General features: G+C 42.0%; 1 protein-coding gene across 1 annotated transcript in view; it reads right to left on the reverse strand.

Annotated features, from left to right (window-relative positions):
- cdh22 (cadherin 22) overlaps positions 1–19,556 on the reverse strand; it is a gene marked incomplete at both ends in the record, with an annotated part of 123,041 nt that overhangs the window by 58,761 nt on the left and 44,724 nt on the right. The window contains 3 exons of the mRNA XM_084166902.1: positions 8,790–8,977; positions 13,027–13,194; positions 15,614–15,733. Of these exons, the coding sequence (XP_084023028.1) occupies positions 8,790–8,977; positions 13,027–13,194; positions 15,614–15,733 (476 nt within the window). The remainder of the gene's footprint in view (positions 1–8,789; positions 8,978–13,026; positions 13,195–15,613; positions 15,734–19,556) is intronic.

Genomic DNA, 19,556 nt, shown 5'->3' on the forward strand with positions numbered 1-19,556 from the left:
CACCAAATGTTTGGAATGGTCAGTGGGGATCTATAGAATAATCATGTCATATTGTTTATTATTTTGTGATGTCATTAAGGATGGTATCAAGAAATAACTGTAATTCAGAAAGTGTACATATTCTATCTATCAAGTTTACATCTAAATGTTGTATAAAATATATGATTAAGTATGAGACTCTTTTGGTGAAGATAGGAATGTGATTTTAGTCTTCTAATGAGATAGTTTTTCATATAAACTATGCACAGTGACTAGCCAGGCCCCGAGTGACATCAGAGATCGTGTCATCACGATGGAACGCCCCTTTTACCCAGAAGGCATAAAAAGCCTTGAAAAACAAATCAACCTTTAGACCAGGAAGCAATGGTTGACACTCTACAGACCAGAAAACGTAGGACGGTAGTCCATACGTTTGAAATGGAGAAACTCTGAAACTCTCAATCTCTACACGAGAAGAAGACCACGCACTAGACCTTATCATATCAGTTGCAGCTGTACATGTAAAGTTGTCTAGACCTTTCACTAAAGACACGAGCTGGGAAGGACAATCCCTCTCAGACAACGGTTGGTACATCTGAAGTATCTATTCTAGCGAACACTCCATTCGAAGACAAGCCGAGTCTCACCGAAGTATCTATATCCACTGTAAAATGAGTCCTATATCGACATAGCCTGAAAGGCCGCTCAGCAAGGAAGAAGCCACTGTTCCAAAACCGCCATAAAAAAGCCAGACTGCACATGGGGACAAAGATTGTACTTTTTGGAGAAATGTCCTCTGGTCTGATGAAACAAAAATAGAACTGTTTGGCCATAATGACCATCGTTATGTTTGGAGGAAAAAGGGGGGATGATTGCAAGCCGAAGAACACCATCCCAACCGTGAAGCACGGGGGTGGCAGCATCACGTGGTCCTCTGTAGCTCAGCTGGTAGCTTGGCGCTTGTAACGCCAAGGTAGTGGGTTCGATCCCCGGGACCACCCATACACAAAAAAAATGTATGCACGCATGACTGTAAGTCGCTTTGGATAAAAGCGTCTGCTAAATGGCATATTATTATTATTATTATTATCATGCTCTGTGGGTGCTTTGCTGCAGGAGGGACTGGTGTACTTCACAAAATAGATGGCTTCATGAGGAAGGAAAATGATGTGGATATATTGAAGCAACATCTCAAGACATCAGTCAGGAAGTTAAAGCTTGGTCGCAAATGGGTCTTCCTAATGGACAATGACCCCAAGCAAACTTCCAAAGTTGTGCCAAAATGGCTTAAGGACAACAAAGTCAAGGTATTGGAGTGGCCATCACAAAGCCCTGACCTCAATCCTATAGAACATTTGTGGGCAGAACTGAAAAAGCGTGTGCGAGCAAGGAGGCCTACAAACCTGACTCCGTTACACCAGCTCTGTCAGGAGGAATGGGCCAAAATTCACCCAACTTATTGTGGGAAGCTTGTGGAAGGCTACCCGAAACGTTTGACCCAAGTTAAACAATTTAAAGGCAATGCTACCAAATACTAATTGAGTGTATGTAAACTTCTGACCCACTGGGAATGTGATGAAAGAAATAAAAGCTTAAATAAATAATTCTCTCTACTATTCTTCTGACATTTCACATTCTTAAAATAAAGTGGTGATCCTAACTGACCTAAGACAGGGAACTAGGATTAAATAACAGGAATTGTGAAAAACTGAGTTTAAATGTATTTGGCTAAGGTGTATGTAAACTTCCGACTTCAACTGTATATATCTTCTAAGAATTTAATTCGGGAGATGGTAACTCGTTAAATAACTTTGTCTGTGGTGCCAAAAATTCCTAATGAGTTAATTGCTACATGATTAATTTAATCGAGTGACAATTAAACATAGTTAGTTGATTCGATAAATAACAGTCATCACATTAATTTAAGTCACGTGACAACAACATGTTAGAATCAACATTGGCAGTGATTACAGCTGTGAGTCTTTCTGGGTAGGTCTCTAAGAGGTTTCCACACCTGGATTGTGCAATATTTGCTCATTATTATTTTCAAAATTCTTCAAGCTCTGTCAAATTGGTTGTTGATTATTGCTAGACAACCATTTTCAGGTCTTGCCAAAGATTTTCAAGCTGATTTCAGACAATACTGTAACTCGACCACTCAGGAACATTCACTGTCTTCTTGGTAAGCAATTCCAGTGTAGATTTGGCCTTGTGTTTTAGGTTATTGTCCTGCTGAAAGGTGAATTCATCTCCCAGTGTCTGGTGGAAAGCAGACTGAACCAGGTTTTTGCCTGTGCTTAGCTCCATTCCCATAACATGATGCAACCACCACTATACTTGAACATATGGAGAGTGGTACTCCGTAATGTGTTGTATTGGGTTTTTTAAGGACAAAAAGTTAATTGCTTTGCCACATTTTTTTCAATATTACTTTAGTTCCTTGTTGTAAACAGAATGCATGTTTTGGACAATTTTTTTTATGTACAGGCTTCCTTCTTACATTTTTTTTAGGATAGAATATTGATTTTGGCCTTTACTACTAAAGCACATAGAAACACATTGAATAACACATTCATGAATTACAAAAAATTAATCATAAGGAATAAGGTCTTGAAGTGTCTTTCCTATATCTAGAAGATACAAGAAAACTCAGTGTTCGTGAGAGTCTCCCCTTTCCATAGTGGGGTCATATTAGTTTCTAGCTCAAACGGTTCGGAAGCTACAGACAGAAGTTGGTTCATCAGCGTTACCGAATTCAGACGAGTCCCATGACAGTTGTGGGGGTCGTAGAGCAAAACGGAGAACACCATCGTGTTCGTAAAAGTCTCCCCTTAATAGTATTTTGTGAGAAGACCGATTTTCGGGATGTCTCATAGTCTGACAAACACTGCTGTAGCTCGGCCACTTTCCACCACAGATGCAGAAGGCCGACATAGGCGGATGAAAAAACCTGGATATCTCTAGATTAAACTGACGGATTTTGATGGGAATTTTTTTTTGTATCTTACTTACTGTAGATTGACGCAGACTCATAAGGATTAAAGTCACCGTTGGCCTCATGGTGAAATCCCTGAGTGGTTACTTCCTCTCCAGGGCATTGGAAAACCTCCCTGGTTTTTGTGGTTGAATCTGTGTTTAAAATTCACTGCTCGACTGAGGGACCTTACAGATAATTGTATGTGTGGGGTATAGAGATGAAGTAGTCATAAAAAAATCATGTTAAACACTATTGTTGCACACCGAGTGAGTCCATTTTTACTCCTGAACTTATTTAGGCTTGCCATAACAAAGGAGTTGAAAACATATTGACTTAAGACATTTCAGCTTTTCATTTTTAATTAACTTGTACAAATTTTGAAATACATAATTCCACTTTGATATTATGGGGTATTGTGTGTAGGCCAGTGACATAAAAAAAAGAAGTAATCTCTTTTAAATTCAGGCTGTAACACAACAAACTGTGGAATAAGTCAAGAAGTATGACATGAATACTTTCTGAAGGCACTATATGTATGTATATATTTATGTATATACAGTTGAAGTCGGAAGTTTACATACAGCTTAGCCAAATACATTTAAACTCAGTTTTTCACAATTCCTGACATTTAATCCTAGTAGAAATTCCCTTTCTTAGGTCAGTTAGGGTCACCACTTCATTTTAAGAATGTGAAATGTCAGAATAATAGTAGAGATAATGATTTATTTCAGCTTTTATTTCTTTCATCACATTCCCAGTGGGTCAGAAGTTTACATACAATCAATTAGTATTTGGTAGCATTGCCTTTAATTGTTTAACTTGGGTCAAATGTTTCGGGTAGCCTTCCACAAGCTTCCCACAATAAGTTGGGTGATTTTTGGCCCATTCCTCCTGACAGAGCTGGTGTAACTGAGTCAGGTTAGTAGGCCTCCATGCTCGCAAATGCTTTTTACGTTCTGCCCACACATTTTCTATAGGATTGAGGTCAGGGCTTTGTGATGGCACCTCCAATACCTTGACTTTGTTGTCCTTAAGCCATTTTGCCACAACTTTGGAAGTATTCCCCCTTTTTCCTCCAAACATAACGATGGTCATTATGGCCAAAAAGTTTCATCAGACCAGAGGACATTTCTCCAAAAAGTACGATCTTTGTCCCCATGTGCAGTTGCAATACAATGTCTGGCTTTTTTATGGCGGTTTTGGAGCAGTGGCTTCTTCCTTGCTGAGCGGCCTTTCAGGTTATGTCGATATAGGACTTGTTTTACTGTGGATATAGATACTTTTGCACCTGTTTCCTCCAGCATCTTCACAAGGTCCTTTACTGTTGTTCTGGGATTGATTTGCACTTTTCGCACCAAAGTATGTTCATCTCTAGGAGACAGAACGCGTCTCCTTCCTGAGCGGTATGACGGCTGCATGGTCCCATGGTGTTTATACTTGCATACTATTGTTTGTATAGATGAACGTGGTACCTTCAGGCATTTGGAAATTGCTCCCAAGGATGAACCAGACTTGTGGAGGTCTACAATTATTTTTCTGAGGTCTTGGCTGATTTCTTTTGATTTTCCCATGATGTCAAGCAAAGAGGCACTGAGTTTGAAGGTAGGCCTTGAAATACATCCACAGGTACACCTCCAATTGACTCAAATTATGTCAATTAGCCTATCAGAAGCTTCTAAAGCCATGACATCATTTTCTGGAATTTTCCAAGCTGTTTAAAGGCACAGTCAACTTAGTGTATGTAAACTTCTGACCCACTGGAATTGTGATACAGTGAACTATAAGTGAAATAATCTGTCTGTAAACAATTGTTGGAAAAATTACTTGTGTCATGCACAAAGTAGATGTCCTAAACGACTTGCCAAAACCATTGTTTGTTAACAAGACATTTGTGGAGTGGTTGAAAAAACGAGTTTTAATGACTCCAACCTAAGTGTATGTAAACTTCTGACTTCAACTGTATGTATATAAATATATATATATATATATATATACAGTGGGGAGACCAAGTATTTGATACACTGCCGATTTTACAGGTTTTTCTACTTACAAAGCATGTAGAGGTCTGTCATTTTTTATCATAGGTTCACTTCAACTGTGAGAGACGGAATCTAAAACAAAAATCCAGAAAATCACATTTTTTGATTTTTAAGTAATTCATTTGCATTTTTTTGCATGACATAAGTATTTGATCACCTACCAACCAGTAAGAATTCCGGCTCTCACAGACCTGTTAGTTTTTCTTTAAGAAGCCCTCCTGTTCTCCACTCATTGCCTGTATTAACTGCACCTGTTTGAACTCGTTACCTGTATAAAAGACACCTGTCCACACACTCAATCAAACAGACTCCAACCTCTCCACAATGGCCAAGACCAGAGAGCTGTGTAAGGACATCAGGGATAACATTGTAGACCTGCACAAGGCTGGGAAGGGCTACAGGACAATTGGCAAGCAGCTTGGTGAGAAGCCAACAACTGTTGGTGCAGTTATTAGAAAATGGAAGAAGTTCAAGATGACGGTCAATCACCCTCGGTCTGGGGCTCCATGTAAGATCGCACCTCGTGGGACATCAATGATCATGAGGAAGGTGAGGGATCTGCCCAGAACTAACGGCAGGAACTGGTCAATGACCTGAAGAGAGCTGGGACCACAGTCTCAAAGAAAACCATTAGTAACACACTACGCCGTCATGGATTAAAATCCTGCAGCGCATGCAAGGTCCCCTTACTCAAGCCAGCGCATGTCCAGGCCCGTCTGAAGATTGCCAATGACCATCTGGATGATCCAGAGGAGGAATGGGAGAAGGTCATGTGGTCTGATGAGACAAAAATAGAGCTTTTTGGTCTAAACTCCACTCGCCGTGTTTGGAGGAAGAAGAAGGATGAGTACAACCCCAAGAACACCATCCCAACCTTGAAGCATGGAGGTGGAAACATTACATTTACATTTTAGTCATTTAGCAGACGCTCTTATCCAGAGCGACTTACAGTTAGTGAATACATATCTTATTTTATTTTTTATTTTTTTATTTTTATACTGGCCCCCCGTGGGAATCGAACCCACAACCCTGGCGTTGCAAACGCCATGCTCTATCAACTGAGCTACATCCCTGCCGGCCATTCCCTCCCCTACCCTGGACGACGCTGGGCCAATTGTGTGCCGCCCATGAGTCTCCCGGTCGCGGCCGGCTGCGACAGAGCCTGGATTCGAACCAGGATCTCTAGTGGCACAGTTAGCACTGCGATGCAGTGCCTTAGACCACTGCGCCACTCAGGAGTACAGTGGCGCAGTGGGGATGCTTTTCTGCAAAGGGGACAGGACGACTGCACTGTATTGAGGGGAGGATGGATGGGGCCATGTATCGCGAGATCTTGGCCAACAACCTCCTTCCCTCAGTAAGAGCATTGAAGATGGGTCGTGGCTGGGTCTTCCAGCATGACAATGACCCGAAACACACAGCCAGGGCAACTAACGAGTGGCTCCGTAAGAAGCATCTCAAGGTCCTGGAGTGGCCTAGCCAGTCTCCAGACCTGAACCCAATAGAAAATCTTTGGAGGGAGCTGAAAGTCCGTATTGCCCAGCGATAGCCCCGAAACCTGAAGGATCTGTAGAAGGTCTGTATGGAGGAGTGGGCCAAAATCCCTGCTGCAGTGTGTGCAAACCTGGTCAAGACCTATAGGAAACGTATGATCTCTGTAATTGCAAACAAAGGTTTCTGTACCAAATATTAAGTTCTGCTTTTCTAATGTATCAAATAATTATGTCATGCAAATTAATTACTTAAAAATCATACAATGTGATTTTCTGGATTTTTGTTTTAGATTCTGTCTCTCACAGTTGAAGTGTACCTATGATAAAAATTACAGACCTCTACATGCTTTGTAAGTAGGAAAACCTGCAAAATTGGCAGTGTATCAAAAAAAGTATTTAGTCAGCCACCAATTGTGCAAGTTCTCCCACTTAAAAAGATGAGAGAGGCCTGTAATTTTCATCATAGGTACACGTCAACTATGAAAGACAAAATGAGAAAAAACATTTCTTTATTAATTTATTTGCAAATTATGGTGGAAAATAGGTATTTGGTCAATAACAAAAGTTTCTCAATACTTTGTTATATACCCTTTGTTGGCAATGACACAGGTCAAACGTTTTCTGTAAGTCTTCACAAGGTTTTCACACACTGTTGCTGGTATTTTGGCCCATTCCTCCATGCAGATCTCCTCTAGATCAGTGATGTTTTGGGGCTGTCGCTGGGCAACACAGACTTTCAACTCCCTCCAAAGATTTTCTATGGGAATGAGATCTGGAGACTGGCTAGGCCACTCCAGGACCTTGAAATGCTTCTTACGAAGCCACTCCTTCGTTGCCCGGGCGGTGTGTTTGGGATCATTGTCATGCTGAAAGACCCAGCCACGTTTCATCTTCAATGCCCTTGCTAATGGAAGGAGGTTTTCACTCAAAATCTCACGATACATGGCCCCATTCATTCTTTCCTGTTTTCCTTTGCAGAAAAACAGCCCCAAAGCATGATGTTTCCACCCCCATGTTTCACAGTAGGTATGGTGTTCTTTGGATGCAACTCAGCATTCTTTGTCCTCCAAACACGACGAGTTGAGTTTTTACCAAAAAGTTATATTTTGGTTTCATCTGACCATATGACATTCTCCCAATCCTCTTCTGAATTTTCCAAATGCACTCTAGCAAACTTCAGATGGGCCTGGACATGTACTGGCTTAAGCAGGGGGACACGTCTGGCACTGCAGGATTTGAGTCCCTGGCGGCGTAGTGAGTTACTGATGGTAGTCTTTGTTACTTTGGTCCCAGCTCTCTGCAGGTCATTCACTAGGTCCCCCCGTGTGGTTCTGGGATTTTTGCTCACCGTTCTTGTGATCATTTTGACCCCACGGGGTGAGATCTTGCGTGGAGCCCCAGATCGAGGGAGATTATCAGTGGTCTTGTATGTCTTCCATTTCCTAATAATTGCTCCCACAGTTGATTTCTTCAAACCAAGCTGCTTACCTATTGCAGATTCAGTCTTCCCAGCCTGGTGCAGGTCTACAATTTTGTTTCTGGTGTCCTTTGACAGCTCTTTGGTCTTGGCCATAGTGGAGTTTGGAGTGTGACTGTTTGAGGTTGTGGACAGGTGTCTTTTATACTGATAACAAGTTGAAACAGGTGCCATTAATACAGGTAACGAGTGGAGGACAGAGGAGCCTCTTAAAGAAGAAGTTACAGGTCTGTGAGAGCCAGAAATCTTGCTTGTTTGTAGGTGACCAAATACTTATTTTCCACCATAATTTGCAAATAAATTCATTAAAAATCCTACAATGTGATTTTCTGGATAATTTTTTCTCAATTTGTCTGTCATAGTTGACGTGTACCTATGATGAAAATTACAGGCCTCTCTCATCTTTTTAAGTGTATATATTGTATTGCTAGATATTACTGCACTGTTAGAGCTAGAAAACACAAGCATTTCACTGCACCTGCGATAACATTTGCAAATCTGTGTAAGCAACCAATAAACTTTGATTTGATTTAACCCAAATGCTCCGACTTAAACATTACAGTGGCTGGAGCAGAGGGCAGCCGCAGTGCCCAATGAGCAGTTTAGTTCCTTGCTCAAGGAAAGATCAGCGGTAGGTGGCACCTGAGATATTAATGCCATTAGCCCTCCAGTTGTAGGCTCACTCCTGCCCGATTTTTTTTCACCCCATCAGCACTGGGATTTGAACCGGCAACACTCCGGTTGCTGGCCAGCTTTTCTAACCTCTAGGATATCGCTGCCCCCAAAACCAAACTGATCTCAGATCAGCTTTATTCTACTCCCACCTTTTTGATGGTGATGACGGCCTCCTGCGTGTCTCCATCGGTCGTGACCCTGAAGAGTTCCCCGCCCTCCTCGTCTTTGATCAGGTAGCTCATGTCCGTGTTCTCCCCCATGTCTGCATCTGTGGCGATCACCCTCCCCACCGGCGTCCCCACGGCCGCCCCCTCAGACACCGAAAACTGGTACATCTCTGAAGGAGAGGAATGGGGAAGAGGTGGAGTGGGAGGAGGGTGGAGGGAGAGGAGGAGAGAAGATGGAAGAGGGTGAAGCGAAAGAGGACAGGAGGGTGGAGGATGAAGAATAGGAGAAGGGTGAGGAAGAGGAGAAAGAGGAGGAGGATGAAGAAGAGAAGGAGGAGGAAGAGGAGGAGGAGGAGGATGAAGAAGAGAAGGAAGAGGAAGAGGAGGAGGAGGATGAAGATGAGAAGGAGGAGGAAGAGGAGGAAGATGAAGAAGGACAAATGCATTCAATACATACAAGCCCACCATTTACTGTATGTATGAGCACTCTTCCCATTGCCAAGAAAATTCAGCAAATATAGAATTCACCCAGGATCTTTATTCTGTACAGACAACTTAGTGGCTCATGCATCAATCCGCCCCCAATGCTTGACCCATAACCCCATTGCCACTCAGCATTCCCTTTAAGTAATGCACTGGATCTTTGCTCAGGATAGACCAAGGCATTATGCGTTTATGTTAACCATGTCTGGTAGAGATGCTGACCCCGGGTGATCATTGGCAGGGCATGGAGCGTACTGTCACTACACTACCAGTCAAAAGTTTTAGAACACCTACTTATTCAAGGATTTTTCTTTATTTTTACTATTTTCTACATTGTTGAATAATAGTGAAGACATCATAACTATAAAATAACACATATGGAATCATGTAGTAACCAAAAAAGTGTTAAACAAATCAAAATATATTTTATATTTCAGATTCTTCAAATAACCACCCTTTGCCTTGATGACAGCTTTGCACACTCTTGGCATTCTCTCAACCAGCTTCAATTAACAGGTGTGCCTTGTTAAAAGTTAATTTGTGGAATTTCTTTCCTTCTTAATGCGTTTGAGCCAATCAGTTGTGTTGTGACAAGGTAGAGGGGGGTATACAGAAGATAACCCTATTTGGTAAAATACCAAGTCCATATTATGGCAAGAACAGCTCAAATAAGCAAAGAGAAATGACAGTCCATCATTACTTTAAGACATGAAGGCCAGTCAATACGGAACATTTCAAGAACTTTGAAAGTTTCTTCAAGTGCAGTGGCAAAAACCATCAAGCGCTATGATGAAACAGGCTCTCATGAGGACCGCCACAGGAATGGAAGACCCAGAGTTATCTCTGCTGCAGAGGATATGTTAATTAGAGTTACCAGCCTCAGAAATTGCAGCCCAAATAAATGCTTCACAGAGTTCAAGTAACAGACACATCTCAACATCAACTGTTCAGAGGAGACTGTGTGAATCAGGCCTTCATGGTCGAATTGCTGCAAAGAAACCACTACTAAAGGACACCAATAATAAGAAGAGACTTGCTTGGGCCAAGAAACACAAGCAATGGACATTAGACAGTTGGAAATGTGTCCTTTGGTCTGGAGTCCAAATGGAATATTTTTGTTTCCAACCGCCGTATCTTTGTGAGACGTGGTGTGGGTGAACGGATGATCTCCACATGTGTATTTCCCACAGTAAAGCATGGAGGAGGTGTTATGGTGTGGGGGTGCTTTGCTGGTGACACTGTCTGTGATTTATTTAGAATTCAAGGCACACTTAACCAGCATGGCTACCACAGCATTCTGCAGCGATGTGCCATCCCATCTGGTTTGGACTTAGTGGGACTATCATTTGTTTTTCAACAGGACAATGACCCAACACACCTCCAGGCTGTGTAAGCGCTATTTGACCAAGAAGGAGAGTTATGAAGTGCTGCATCAGATGACCTGACCTCAACCAAATTGAGATGGTTTGGGATGAGCCGGACCGCAGAGTGAAGGAAAAGCAGCCAACAAGTACTCAGCATATGTGGGAACTCCTTCAAGACTGTTGGAAAAGCATTCCAGGTGAAGCTGGTTGAGAGAATGCCAAGAGTGTGCAAAGCTGTCATCAAGGCAAATGGTGGCTATTTGAAGAATCTCAAATATAAAATATATTTTGATTTGTTTAACACTTCCATATGTGTTATTTCATAGTTTTGATGTCTTCACTATTATAAAGAAAAACCCTTAAAATTAGTAGGTGTTCTAAAACTTTTGACCGGTAGTGTATGTATGGAAGGTTTTACGCTTACTCTTTCAATACTCTCCTGTAAAATTTCAAAAATATACTTTCTAATCTACTTTTTGTTGACACAGCACTTCCACAGCACAAAGCCACATTTTGTGTGAGATATCAGCGCAGGGGTCAATTACATTTCAATTCAGTCAATTCAAAACTGAAATTCCAATTCCAATTTTCCTCAATGATTCTCTATGAAAATATTTAATTGTAATTGGAATTTCAGTTTTTCCTGAATGAAGGAAATTGAAATGGAATTGACCCCAACCCTGTAGGACACATAAATAAAACAGCTGCACATGTCGCACTACCCCGTTCTTTTCTAATAAAACTATGTATCCTCGAACCGCAGACAGTATTTTGAAAGCGCTAGGAAGTTATAGAAGAGAGACAGCCAGGAAACTAAATCAGATTATGTGAGATGAAGCGACTGGAGCGTCACGACACTTGAATTTAGACTGAGTTCTCTTAGCTTTAATAAAAAGTATTGTTGTTTATCTCACAAAAGTGGGAGAGGAAAAGTGGGAAATAGCAAAAACACTGCTATTCACAGGCTATATAGTCTGGAGTCTTAACAGGAAGTACCTTTTTCTGTCATTCGATATGAGCTAATTATATGCAGATGGTATACAAAAGAGCACATTTCTAAACAATTCTAAACATTTACAGGGCATTTTTGCAGCCTTTGTATTTTTCCAAGGCCCTGATGAAATACTTTAGACATGCATCCTTCCTTCCTTATTTCCTTGAGCTAAGCACAGATCTAAATGATTGGATAAGAGTAAGCAAGGTCACCAACCTATTACTTTCATCCAGATCTGTAAGCGCTTCAAGAAAGGCAGGAAGGAAACATGCATTTCTGTAGTAATGCATCCATTTTAACATTCAATATGATCTGCTGTTTTCACAATCTAAACTTAAACAGTAAGAACAGGCTGGGTAACATTGTGCAACAAAGTAGCTGGATCATGAACTTAACTGTCACGCCCTGGCTCTGGGGACTCTTAAATGTTGAGCCAGGGTGTGGACTTGTTATGTTTAGTTGTCTATGGGTGTTCTAGTTCACGTATTTCTATGTTGGCCAGGGTGGTTCCCAATCAGAGGCAGCTGTTGCTTGTTGTCTCTGATTGGGAACCATACTTAGGCAGCCTGTTGGCACTTTTGTTTTGTGGGATCTTGATCCGTAAGGTTTGTGTTTAACCTAGGACTTCACGTATCGTTTATTGTTTTTGTTCGTGTTGTACATTCAATAAAATAATGTACGCTTCTCACGCTGCGCCTTGGTCCGCTTCTTACGACGATCGTGACATTAACTGACCTTTCTGACCTGCAGTATCAGACACCAGTCATATTCAAGGTGCAATCCATTCTGAGGGACTCCCAGCATCCCTTGTTTGATGAATTGATGTTGCTTCCCTCAGATCGCAGGTACAGACTCCCCACGTTGAAAACTAATAGGTGTAAACTAAAGGCAGCTGCTATCAGCTTTCTCAATAAGATGTACTGTTATTGTTAGCTGTGTACATATTGCTGTATGCATTGTTTTCATGTATATTTATTGTCATGTGTTCAATGTGTTTTTACTACATGCTGCAAAATGAATTGCCCCCCCCAGAGAAAATAAACACTCTACTCTTCTAGTATTCAAACAGGACCCTATATATTGACCATAACATTATTCCATTATGGCTTTCTCCAGCTGATAAATAACAGATGTCACCAACATAAATCCATACCACTGTAATGTAAAAATTGTTAAATCGGCTCCATCTAAATGGGCTCCATCATATGCAGACATACGGAAACCCTTCTTAGCGGAGTGTTTGACCTGTGGATAAATATAAGTGAAATTATTTTCTCAGAGTGCTTCTGACCACTCCATGTAGGCCGATACTTCTATTACTGACGGGTGTAAGTGCACCATCTATCTCATTCCACCACTCAATGTGAGAGTGACTCACTCTGCGGAAAGCGTGGCGGGTTGTCATTAACATCTGTGATCACTATGGTCACTGTGGTGGAGCCGGAAAGACCGCCCATTTGGCCCGCCATGTCGGTTGCCATGACAACCAGCTCATAGCGATCCTGCGTCTCCCGGTCCAGATCCGCCACAGCCGTCCGAATCAGTCCTGATGAGAGAGAGAGAGAGAGAGAGAGAGAGACAGAGAGAGAGAGACAGAGAGAGACAGAGAGAGAGAGAGAGAGAGAGAGAGAGAGAGAGAGAGAGAGAGAGAGAGAGAGACAGAGAGAGAGAGAGAGATCCAAAGGGAAAGGTGAAGTTAGCTCTAAGCTCTCATATACGATAGCCCGCTACGAGTTTTTTTTCAATAATAGGTCTTTTGACATATCAGATCAGCTCTGAAAAAGACCTGATGTGAAAAGATCTGATGTGATTGGTCAAAAGACCAATTTGCGGAAATGTAAACTCCTGTGTAAACTCAGCCTATTAGAGGCACAAGTGCGGTACATTCCAGTTCACCCTCTCGGCTCGTCTTGTTAGAGTAGATTGTGTCACATCCGTGGCTCCATGCTTATATCATTACGGCTGAGCTGTATTAAAATTCATAATATATAGGGCCAAAATGAAGGCACACACCATTGAAGAATGAGGCTTATGAAAACAGTTCCGGCGAAAAAGCTTGTGCACGTCTTTCGCTGGCAGTCGGAGAGGAGTGGATTTAAGAGAGAGAACCAAAACAATCTCATGAGTTGTCTTAATCCTACTCCAGTGAGCATTTTGTTCAGACGCTTTAACAATGCCCTTGGAGTACTTCAAGACAGACCTACTGCTGTGTTTAGCCAGGTTTATATTTCTACTGAAGTAACTACAGTTAGAAGTGGATTTAAAAAAATTACTGAACTTTGGTGGCCCCCTTCCATTTCATACCAGTATGAATAAATATACAATATTTTGTCACTGATAAGACTTTGAATTGTCTTAATCTCACATTTGTTCTGATTGATATAATGGCACTGCATATCCCTCTCATGGGCTCCCGAGTGGCGCAGCGGTCTAAGGCACTGCATCTCAGTGCTTGAGGCGTCACTACAGACCCATAGGGTGGCGCACAATTGGCCCAGCGTCGTCCGGGTTTGGCCGGGGTAGGCCGTCATTGTAAATAAGAATTTGTTCTTAACTGACTTGCCTAGTTAAATAAAGGTTAAAAATATATATAAATACATTCCCTGGTGGGATATCCACATCAAATTATATTGTTGATGGCATCTCTCCCAGTGCCTTGCATTGTGCTTCTCAGCTAGACACACAACTTAGAGATTGCACTCACATTTAGCATCAGGTAGCTGCAGGCAATGTTTGTATGTCAGCATACAGTACATAGTCAAATTCAGTTGTGGTATATGGAGGCACACAATAATAGCTTTCAATAACCAATGGCATGGGGGACATCAGAAATTATGCTTTTTGCATCAGCTCTTTCTTAGTAAGAACTCATTCCACTCAATCAAATGTTTCTTGACTGCTAACATTTGTAACATGCTGGAAATGGGATCTCATTCATAGCATACTATATATTGCACATCAGTTGTCAATGACTATGAGTCCTGTGCATTTGCCTGTTAATTGTTTCGTTTTTTTATGACCGTGTCTGAGAGCAGAGTGCCAAGTAGTTATGTCTCTTTCTTAGAAATGTGTGGAATATAATTTAATAGAATCCTTAGGCTTTCATCCTGAGAAGAAGCTCACTTGAACTTCAATACCAAATACCACGCTGAAATTCAAATATATTAAAATGATATACAGTTTCTTAAGAACTGCTACTTTCGAAAAATCCCTCAGACATTGGCCATTGATCATATTCTGGTCATGGATCCGGAAAGGAGATGAAGATAGTGAAGGATTAACACTCTTGAATGACTGGGGCGACATTAATGAGGGGACATTCACAGCTGTTCTGTTCTCTTGATGACCTCTTACATCTGCACCTATTTGAATGGTTCATGTGCATAAAAAAAGGAGAGGGGCGGAGGAGACGGGAAGATCTGCGAGTCTCCAGGCCAACGTTGCCGAGGCAGGGCCATTTATCATCTAGGCACTAGGGCCAACTGAATCAAAGTGGGGAGACCAAAAAAGGAATCATTAAAAGTTTAGTGCTACTCCCAGGGGGACATTTGCAGGCAACACAAACCTTGGGATATGCCTGAGAGACTACGATTCAAGCCCACGTACAGGCCCTCAGACGAAGAGGGAATTCACCCAAATGTGCTGACTGAGAGAGACAATTAGAGAACCTGCATCCGGACAGACAGTAATATAACACTTCAGAGATTTAATGGTAACTCTTTTCATTTCAATATGCACCCTTATATGTTGAGAAATATGAGGTTTGAGACAAGAAATATATCAACTCACTATTTGTTGATAGATTATTATTTCCTTGTATAAAGCATGGGGTTGGTACTTACGTATTTCAATACTTGTAGGATACAAGTATTACCACAAGGAATACATAGTATACACATAATATTACTATAAGTAATACTACAAGTCTGTGACTCTGTCTGGTCATGCCAGGAGTCTGCCCTTACCAGTCTGTCTGTCCACGGTAAAGAACCTCTCTCCGTCCAGCACGCTGTACACCACCCTGGCACTGCTCCCGTACGTAGGGTCATCTGCATCCCACGCAGTGACCTTCATCACCGATGTTCCTGCGGGAGAACTGCATGTCAGAACAGCACAATAACACAATGCTTCAGGACCTCCAGGCGTGCCCTCCACTTAAACAAACGGATAGTGAATCAGAGAGGAAGAGGAAGCGTGAGAAAGGGAGAGAGTGTAGGCTGGAGAGCTATTTCAATGCCCTGCATATTGTTTGTTCCTCAAAATAATGTGTTATTTCAGAACACCTCTCCCAAACGACCTCTCCTTCGTGACCAGGTGTTCTCCGGGATGAAAGAGAACCTCAAGACATTTAACATCTCTATCTTCAAAGACCGATGGAAGAACGTGAAAAATCAAACAAACAACTAACGACGATTACAACCACTTATGGACCTGAATATTTTCCATGATGCCTTTAAAACTAATATTTATTGGGGGACACAGTTGTTTCATTGAAGCATAATTATTGTCTGTTCCAAGTCAATTGTGTGTAGCCACAAGTCTCTGGCACTGCAAAGCCTATATTTTACATTTAGTCACACATTTTAGCCAAAGCAAAGCCTTAAGCCTATAAAGCTTAATGGGCCACAGTCCTGTGGGGAAAGGAAACTCAACTATCCTTTTAGCGCGTTTCTCTGTGGAGAAACATCTTGTTTGGGGTGACTGGGTTGGTGGCAGCAATGGCCCCTCAAGGACGGAGAGTCAGCCTCCATCCCTGGCCCAGCTATAGGTAATTACTGACAGCTGGTGTTGTCCACAAAAGGTCACAGCTGTAGCATTCCCAGAGCCCTGTCATGCCGTATGCTAATTATGCTAATTAGCAGGATGTGTCAGCGTTCTGTTTGTTTCCTGTCATGAGCGTCGCTCCCGAGGGTGGTGCAGGGAAAAGAATAGTGGATTATATTAAAAGCCACCCAGCCATTAACACAGGCGCCTCAGATCAGTATCTGTCTCCACCTTTTTAGTTTCTCCTTAATCTTCACTTGCTAGCAGGGCCCGGAACTCTTCTCCATGGCTGCTTGTGCTAGCTATTAGCAAAGCTAGCTAAGGGGAATGTTTTCCATGCAACGGTATGGAACTAAAGCCTAGGAATTCTGCGATGTTCTCGAACTCTAAGCTAGTTTCCTATTATTGCACTGCTAAATCCTCATCAGTGTAGCCCTTTGAGTTTAACCTAATTCCAGCTTTTAGTGATTCATATTTCCCCTCACGTCGGATAATTCAAAGGCTGGATCTATTGATGCTGTTCGTATGGGGTCTTTAAGCATGTACTGTGTTGTATAATACCATCATTATTACTCCTAAAATGCAAAAGTAGACACCCTGCCTATCCTCAAACAAAGGGGTTTGTGTCATTGTCTGGCTGAGATCAGTTTGAAACTGTCCTTATCACCTTAGAAAGAGAAGGTATTAAGCAGATAGCATTTTTGCATTGCTGGAAATGGGTGGGTTTGTGCATTTCTGCATACCTGGTAGTGCGCTGGTAAAGCTGGGAAGCTATTCCCTTTCATGAGGTTACTTTGTTATCTTAATTTTCCCCTGGTAATAATCAGCATGAAGCCATTTCGGGGCTGCCTGGGTGTGAGGCGGCTGGAAGAACTATATAAATGCAAATGCTAAGTTATTGTGTTTTTAAAATAGGGATGTAGGAGTTATAGTCTGCAGCAGCTAGAGTTTTATTAATGCCTTGGCTGGCCTCAGCTTTCACAGGCAGAAGCAGCTAAGTCATTAGTTATCGGCTGGGGGGTTTGTCCGTTTTAGGCAGTCTACTCTGTGACAGCCTCAAGGGGATTTCAATAAAAGTTATTGACTAACCCAATAGGAACAAAATATTACAGTAATGAGAAAAGTATTTTAATGAAGAAAGTGCCCATTATTCATCATCTAAAGATTTGTTTTGCTGTCTCTAGATAAAACTGGATGAGTAAATTGCTTTGACATGAGACAGAAGGTAGTGGAGTAATTATTTCATTTTTTTATTTGTTACAGTTTAGCGTAATGGCGGATATGCACTTAGTGAATGTATTTTTTAAACAAGCATTTTTTCCTGTTTGTTTTTGGGTCCTCCTCCTCTTCATCCTGCCCTGCCTTTCGAACGTTTTTGAAAGCCAAGTGAACAAACAGATCACCGACCATTTCGAATCCCACCGTACCTTCTCCGCTATGCAACCTGGTTTCCGAGCTGGTCATGGGTGCACCTCAGCCACGCTCAAGGTCCTAAACGATATTATAACTGCGATCGATAAAAGACAGTACTGTGCAGCCGTCTTCATCGACCTGGCCAAGGCTTTCGACTCTGTCAATCACCGCATTCTTATTGGCAGACTAAATAGCCTTGGTTTCTCAAATGACTGCCTCGCCTGGTTCACCAACTACTTCTCAGATAGAGTTCAATGTGTCAAATCGGAGGGCCTGTTGTCTGGACCTCTGGCAGTCTCTATGGGGGTGCCACAGGGTTAAATTATATTCTCTGTGTATATCAATGATGTCGCTCTTGCTGCTGGTGACTCTCAGATCCACCTCTACGCAGACGACACCATTTTGTATACATCTGGCCCTTCATTGGACACTGTGTTAACAAACCTCCAAACGAGCTTCAATGCCATACGACACTCCTTCTGTAGCCTCCAACTGCTCTTAAACGCTAGTAAAACTAAATGCATGCTCTTCAATCGAACGCTGCTTGCACCTGCCCGCTCGACTAGAATCACTACTCTCGGCGGGTCTGACTTAGAATATGTGGACAACTACAAATACCTAGGTGTCTGGTTAGACTGTAAACTCTCCTTCCAGACTCACATTAAGCATCTCCAATCCAAAGTAAAATCTAGAATCGGCTTCCTATTTCGCAACAAAGCCTCCTTCACTCATGCTGCCAAACATGCCCTCATAAAACTGACTATCCTACCGATCCTTGACTTCGGCGATGTCATTTACAAAATAGCCTCCAACACTCTACTCAGCAAATTGGATGTAGTCTATCACAGTGCCATCCGTTTTGACACCAAAGCCCCATATACTACCCACCATTGTGACCTGTACGCTTTCGTTGGCTGGCCCTCACTACACATTTGTCGCCAAACCCACTGGCTCCAGGTCATCTATAAATCACTGCTAGGCAAATCCCTGCCTTATCTTAGCTCATTGGTCACCATAGCAACACCCACCCATAGTATTTGCTCCAGCAGGTATATCTCACTGGTCATCCCCAAAGCCAACACCTCCTTTGGCCGCCATTCCTTCCAGTTCTCTGCTGCCAATGACTGGAACGAACTGCAAAAATCTCTGAAGCTGGAGACTCTTATCTCCCTCACTGACTTTAAGCAACAGTTGTCAGAGCAGCTTACCGATCACTGCACCTGAACACAGCCCATCTGTAATTAGCCCCCCCAACTACCTCATCCCCATATTGTTATTTATTTTGCTCATTTGCACCCCAGTATCTCTATTTGCACATCATCTTCTGCACATCTATCATTCCAGTGTTAATACTAAATTGTAATTATTTTGCACTATGGCCTATTTATTGCCTTACCTACATAACTCACTACATTTGCACACACTGTATATAGATTTTCTATTGTGTTATTGACTGTATGTTTTGTTTATCCCATGTGTAACAATGTGTTGTTGTTGTTTTTATCGCACTGCTTTGCTTTATCTTGGCCAGGTCGCAGTTGTAAATGAGAACTTGTTCTCAACTGGCTTACCTGGTTAAATAAAGGTGAAATAAAAATTAATAAAAAATTAAGTTGAGCTTCACATGGACTGTTTTCAATCTCTGGCTACTGTAGGTTTGTATAGACCTGTTTTTAGCACATCCTGTTCATTAATATTGCATATACTGTGGAAGCTTACATCACTGCTCCA

The sequence above is a fragment of the Coregonus lavaretus genome (genome assembly GCF_964263955.1).
Source record: "Coregonus lavaretus genome assembly, chromosome: 8".
NCBI lineage: Eukaryota > Metazoa > Chordata > Actinopteri > Salmoniformes > Salmonidae > Coregonus > Coregonus lavaretus.